Below are 6854 nucleotides of genomic sequence, written 5' to 3' on the forward strand. Positions count from 1 at the left end.
AGCCATTGGTTTCCTAGGATTTTGGTAATCTCGTTGAATTATACAGAAACATCACATCCTTGGTAACTGCATTCATGTTCTTGTAAATTGAAAGTCACCCACAAAGATCTATTATCCAAAGCAGGTTGGCATGGTCTTATTTTCATTTCAATACTTAAGTTATTATATATAATTGCCTTCTTGTTCTTCAAACAATGAAAGGTCCAACACTTCGACTAAGTAGTTGAGTGTATGGAAAACACATTTACAATGCCAATTATATTTTAGTTTGAAACCAACAAATCACCATCTTCCCTATTGAACCACATTACACATTCCAGGATGTGTTCGGCACCATAAGGGTTGAATGGGCTCTGCCCTGATTCCCCTACCAACCATCCGATAACGCCAATCATTCAATCGATCAGTTGCCTCTGCATACCTTTTCTTCCCGCTTTGGTCTCGATTTCCAGACCACAATGCCTCTGCCATTGCCGATGCCCTGGGCCATATCCTGGCATCCAAAACTGTTGGGTCCGCCTGCTCGGACCACATTGCCACCTCTCCACCTAAAACTAGCTTGGCCTCCTCTTCACTAAGCCCATATGTTATGTCATAGTCATACACCCTTTGCCAGGTTTTAAAAGGTCCACACCAAGATCCCCCATCACTGTCTTTGTCACTACCAATTTGATCATATGAACTATCATTGCCGACGAAATCTCCATGTCCACAATCTAAGTAGTAAAAATCCGACGAGGACACGATTGTTCGATATCCTGCGGCGACTAGGAGTTTAGTATTATTAGGGCCATTGTTCCAAGTCTGGAGAATGGTGGTCTCTCGGGGGATCCTTGATGGGTCCACTTTCACCAATGGATCCAATAGAACATCTTCCCAATAGACAGCGGTGCGATTAAGGGACACAATGTAAGGGTGTGTTGAGTTGACAAAAAGCTCGAGAACTTGGCTAAGTGTTCCTCCATTAGCTAAGAAAGCCTGGATTGCTGTATCAGCCTTCCAACAGCCCGGTACGATCTCATCACCACCGGCATGATAGAAGGGTTCAGGAAAGAGGGAGGCAATGTCATGGATGACATTGTGAACAACTTGGTAGGTTTTGGGCTCGAGGGGGTTGAGCTGACCTGTTCCTGGCTCTGAGGCCAGACGTTCGGCCCAGTGAGCTAACCCTTTCGGCAGCCAAAACATGTTTGCACACGTTACAATCTCAGGATATGCTCCAGCCCATGATCCTGTGTGGCCTGCAAAACATGTACAATATATCAATGATTATGATGTTACGGAAATCTATCTTGAGGTGTGCATCAATTGCATGAAAATCTGCTGATTTGACCAAAAAAAAAAAAAAAATCCTTAAAAGAAACTGAAATAATGACTCTGTTCGTAAGATAAAAGTTTATTGAGATTTAGAAACTTATCCTCTGGTGTGACTTGCATGTTCCTTTCTAATGTGAAACCTACGAGTTCATGGGATTCTACAAATTCTCATGAGACAAAGATGTCAGATAGTTTTGAATAGGACAGGATTGTGTCTATTACGTCAAAGAAAGATTCATTTTTCTTAGCATAAATCCACCGTTGGATCATGCAACGGTTGTTTTGAGATCTACAAAAAAAGAATAAATTTAAAATAAAATATTTAAAATATTTTGAAATTTATATGGAGTATAATTAAATGAATAATATTACAAAAAAAGATCAACCATTCTTCTGTAAAAAAGATACAAACCTAATTATACCTTGAATCAGTATAGTATGGAAATCCATGACTCCAGGGGAGGCTACAACTGTCTCGAGGGAAAAATCTCAGGCACTATTTTTATTCTGCAACAAAAAGTAAGTGGAGCATAACGACCACGGTATCTGCATACCTCATCCAATAGTATGAGTGTCAAAAGTGGCGGCTGCCGTTTATAGCTCTTTCTTCGTTGGACCAAGGTACCTGCATACCTCATCCATTCATGTGTGTCTCGCTGCGGTTTTTCTCTCTCTTTCCTCGTTGGCCAGACAAGGAGTAATTGCAGGTTATATGACGTCCATATTTTGTCTACACGCACTTATGGGAACCCAAGTTACCACATTAAAGCCCACTCAAATAAACAAATAGATGGCCAACCAATGGACCGAAATTATCCACCCAACACTACCAAAAGGGTTCGGACATTCTCACGAAAAAAAAAAAAAGAACGGTCTGTCTTTTTCCTTTTTTTTCTCTCCTATCACGGCTTCCATCCCATAGATTTTGGAATATTTTGATATCTTTCTTCCATCTATCTATCTACATAAATCACGGGCGCAATCCAATGATTGACATGGAAGGGAAATTATCTTTTGGTGCGGAAGATACATCTGGAACCATGACTTGGTCCATCTTAAGGTTTGATCCAATCGGTCAAGTGTATATGGTGTTGCTATGCGAAGAAATTGAAGAACCAACTTGACTATAGATTTAGGAAATTTAAGAAAAAAATGATGGCATAAGTACGAAAAGACTACATAGGTTCGAAGGGTGGCTAACCAGGGGTATCAATCTCCGGCAGCACCCTCACGCCATGGCTCATGCCAAACTCCACGATTGCCTTCACGTCCTCCGGAGTGTACCTCATGCCAGGTCCGTAAGACCCCTTCAGGGCGAGCTCGGGCTCCGATGGCAGGAGAATAGGAAAGGAGTGGGAGTCTGTGATGTGCCAGTGAAACACATTCAGCTTGTTGGCCCCCATGGCTTCAATTGTCCTCATGATGTCCTCCACCGGGTAGTAGTTCCTAGACGTGTCGACCAACAGCCCGCGGTAGGGGAAGATGGGCTGGTCGTCGATGTAGACATCGGCGGCAATCACCGGAGGATCACCCCACGATAACTGGGAGAAGGTCTCGAGGCCTCGCATGGCGCCCCAGACGGTGACGGCAGTCAAGTTGGCGAGGCCGGTGGAGGATGAAATGGAAAGGGAGTAGGACTCGTCGACGCCATGCTGGAGAGGGGAGGAGAGGTCGGAGATGGAGAGAGCCAAGGAGTGTAATGGTGGGGATGAGGAGAGGTTCACGGCGGGGGGAACGATGGGGTAGTAGTGCTCGGAGAGGAGGAGGCGGGTGTAGCGGGCGACGGCGGACTGGAGGTGGTGATTGGTATAAGGGGAGAGGATTTTGAAGGAGGGGGAGAGAGGGGTGGCTCTGGGGATTGGCCAGGAGATGGTGGTGGGTTTGGGCCACACATTTATGGGGAGAGTTTGGGAAGAAGAGAGTGGGAAGAAGAGAAGGAATGATGAGAGGATGGGAAGAGAGAGGAGGAGGGAGATTTTGGCCATTGGTGGTGAGAGCTTGGTGAGAGAGAGAGAGAGGGGTGGTTGAGACTTGAGGGTGGGTTGGACGGGAAGACAGATATAAATGGGAAAGGGGGAGTCTTGTGGTTGGTGTCTTCTTGTGACTGGATGTTTTGTCCGAGAGATTCTGAGCTTTAATTTATATTGTTACTCCATTCGTGTCTTGTCAGCTGGGATCTAGTGGTACGTTAGGATTGTTTCTTCTAACAAAGATCTAACGCGTGGAGAAGATGAATGAATTATTTATAGTTCCGAATGGTTAAAGATGAGGATTAGAGTGATCTATTTTATGGTATTCACAAGGTTTCTAATTTTCTTGCATGGACAATTTTTGGTGCAGTCTATCCATATGTCATGTTCATAATTCATGACGGCCACAAACTGGCTGGATCAAGCTTTAAGTTAATAAGAGCTGGCCTTGAACTTACAAGCATTATTTATCCAAGGAAGTGCCAGTGCAAGCATCCGGATCTATACAATCATAGAAGTACAAGTAGTTGCTCTTTGATTATTCATGAGTTTTGTTACTGAGAAAATTATACATGACTGATTTAATTGAAACGATCATGTCTGATGTACATACCATGGTTTTGTCCATCAATTAGGTATATGATCCTAATGTGTGGCTCTAGATCATGTGTCATCTGAAGTGGATACCAACATGCAGTACTGCACCCGATAATACTGTTTATCCTCCATGTTTCCTAAACTTCTATCCAGTAAGGCCGCATAGTTGCATTTGGTGGACGTCCTGCAGCTAAATGACCTCTATTTTCTTTGTAGACTACTATGCACAAAGTTTCCCTTCATTTGCTAGGTCTATGGAATCACCAGCTTATGAGGTCAAGCTAAATGCAGAATGAAATGCATTTAAGCAAGTCAGATAAATCTGGATCTTATCCATATAATTATTCTGTTATAGACGCAACCAAACTTCAAATTCTGACCCATATGTCTGATAATTAGTCTCAAATTGAGAGCATAGCCTTTCTAAATATGGTAATTAATTTTAACTACCTAAGTAGTAAGTGGTATCATTATAAAATGCTACGTATCGTGTATTACACTCATTTTAAATTAAGAAAATCCAACAAAAAGACATGTATCTCATAAATTATAGGTTGATAATTTTTAATTAGACATACATGCATCAATAATCAAAGCAACACATGTCCAGATAAGAGTATTTTCATGAGGTACCAACAAGTTTTTTTTAAAAAATTATTATTTATTAAATAAAAAAAAAAACTCTACATGAAGTGCTGGAAGATTAGATCCTACCCATTCTCAATGTATAATTAGACCCAGAGTTAATAGACCCGACAAGTGAATATGAAATGTATCACTAAATCTTAGACTTTCAATTAATGTGGACTCAGAACTAACCAACATAAACCTCAACCCTATCAGTACACAACTGATGCGAGACACGGGCTGAAATCGTTGTTGATCTGGTATTACCCGTATGTAGCATCGTGCATGGACTCATGGATTGTTCTGCAAGGCAACATGAGCAACCCATCAAAAATTTTTATAAACCTTGTTACCAAATATATATATATATATATATATATATATATATATATATATATATATATATATATATATATATATATATATATATATATATATAAAACTGTTGCGGCCAATCCCCTCGTCGTCTGGTCGTCGGAAACGATCGCCTGCAAAAGAAAGTCCGCACTGATCGGAGGTGGCTCCGGCGGGGACTCTCCGATGGTCAAGTCAGAGATGAGACTAGGCAACAGTGAAAAGAAAACAAGGAGCTCAACGAGAGAGGGAAAGAGAGAGAGGGACCAAGTCCAAAAATTTCGAAGGGACCTCTAGCACCGTTGCCTTCCCCGATATATATAGCGGAGCGTGGTATGGCGCCGTCATTAATGGTGCGGACAATTGAAGAATTATCAATTCACTGTAGACTGTCAGAGTCGCCGTAAAGGTGTCAAATCGCCGTGGGACCGTCAAATCACTAGGGTTGACAATGTCATAGGCGGGATAATGCCCCTAGGTGGCAGTGCCGCATGCTGTTGTCAGGACTGACAGTCTTTGGCAGTAGTACGGTGATTGGAGGAGTCGACCGACCTTAGGTCGGTGGCCAGCTGAGGGGCGTCGGGTGGAGATTCGGACCCCTCCGACGGTCAGTCGGGCACGTCGCAGGAGTCGGGCATCGGACCCCCTGGTGCGGTCGGTCGGGAGGGAGGAAAAGGTCTGCCCGACCGACATATCCTCAGTCTGTAAAGAGCCGTCGATCGTTCGGTAACGGCACCCGACGATCGTTCGGTAACGGCACCCGACGATCGATCGATCGGTCGGTCGTGTATGCCCAATTATAAGTCGGCATGAGCGGGGTTGGTCGGTATTCCCCAACAGTTGCCCCCCTCCACTCCTGAGTCGGACGGCGCGCTGTCCAATGTCTTCTTTTGGGCAGTAGCGTCAGGCGAAAAGGAGTGGATCCTCTGTGTATTGAGTTCCGACCGTATCGTGGGTTGATATGATGTCAGGCATCTCATGAATGCCGGACGATTCACTGACATCAGATGTCCAGTCAGTGTCAGATGTCATGTCCCGTCGACGTCAGACGTCCTGTCAGTGCCAGGTGTCATGTCGGTGTCGGACGTCCTGTCGGTGTCAGACGTCTCGTCCCATCGGGAAGAAAAACCGTCATTCCCGCCGCCCTTTCGGGGATACGAAACGTCACAGCCTCTGTGCCACGTGGCATGCGGCCATTGGGATGGGTCCGTTGGAGCGGATTGAGGTGACGTGGCTCGATCTGAGGATGGGTGCGTCGAACCATCGGGCCGACGGACGGCCCGGATGACGCCACATGGCGAGATCTAGGGACTTCTCGTTGGTCGTGCCTTCATCTCGACCGTCGGGGGGTACTATATATACAGGGTCGCCCATATTCAGTTTTTACCCCCCCCACTTTGCTGTCGAAACTCTGCGCACGTAGTTCCAGATACTCCGTCTTCCTTCCTTTCAGATTTTCTTCTAAGGGCCTTCCCCACCTTCACCGTCTTCTCCTTTGCCTTCTCGCGATCTACTTCTTCTTCTTCTTTTGTTTTAATCCATTGCCAGAACATCCTCCCGAGGAAGTCGGTCGGGAGAGCCGACTGACGACACTCGATCGACCCCAGAGGTGGAGGTCTCTTCGCTTTCGGAGCCGAACGTCGATCGGCTCCGGGAGCAATATTGCATCTCGGGGCAGTTTCGGCTGTTCGTCCCTGGTGCCGACGGTCGGGTTAACAGCCCGCCTGAGGGCCAGGTGGCCTTCTATGTAGAGGACCTCCGGGCCGGCCTTCGTTTTTCGGTCCTGGAGTTTGTCCGAAACGTTCTTGACTATTACGGGCTGTGCCCGGCATAACTCGTGCCGAACTCAGTTCGGCTAATAGTCAGTTTTGCTCTTTTGTGTCGGCTTTTGCCGACTGATCTTCGGATCTCCTTCTTTCGAGCTTTCTTCGTCCTCTGACCCCACCCTAAAGCCCGAGGGTGGTGATACTTCAATCCTTAGAAGGGGCT

The 6854-nt window shown here is 45.4% G+C and overlaps 1 protein-coding gene across 1 annotated transcript; it reads right to left on the reverse strand.

Moving 5' to 3' along the window:
- Positions 1–232: 232 nt before the first annotated feature.
- LOC105055403 (beta-hexosaminidase 2) lies at positions 233–3358 on the reverse strand. Its single transcript, XM_010937203.4, has 2 exons — positions 2519–3358; positions 233–1241 (listed from the first exon to the last, which is right to left on the reverse strand). Exons 1-2 carry the CDS (start codon positions 3300–3302, stop codon positions 295–297), a joined length of 1731 nt encoding a protein of 576 aa, XP_010935505.1. The 5' UTR covers positions 3303–3358; the 3' UTR covers positions 233–294.
- Between the last annotated feature and the right edge of the window lie 3496 nt (positions 3359–6854).

Source organism: Elaeis guineensis, chromosome 2 (assembly GCF_000442705.2).
Source record: "Elaeis guineensis isolate ETL-2024a chromosome 2, EG11, whole genome shotgun sequence".
Lineage (NCBI taxonomy): Eukaryota > Viridiplantae > Streptophyta > Magnoliopsida > Arecales > Arecaceae > Elaeis > Elaeis guineensis.

Excerpts from the sequence above, each read along its gene's own strand:
- LOC105055403 (XM_010937203.4), bottom strand. The coding sequence starts at position 3,302 with ATGGCCAAAATCTCCCTCCTCCTCTCTCTTCCCATCCTCTCATCATTC. Across the intron at positions 1,242-2,518 it reads GCCGGAGATTGATACCCCTG|GCCACACAGGATCATGGGCT; the intron begins GTTAGCCACCCT and ends CATGTTTTGCAG.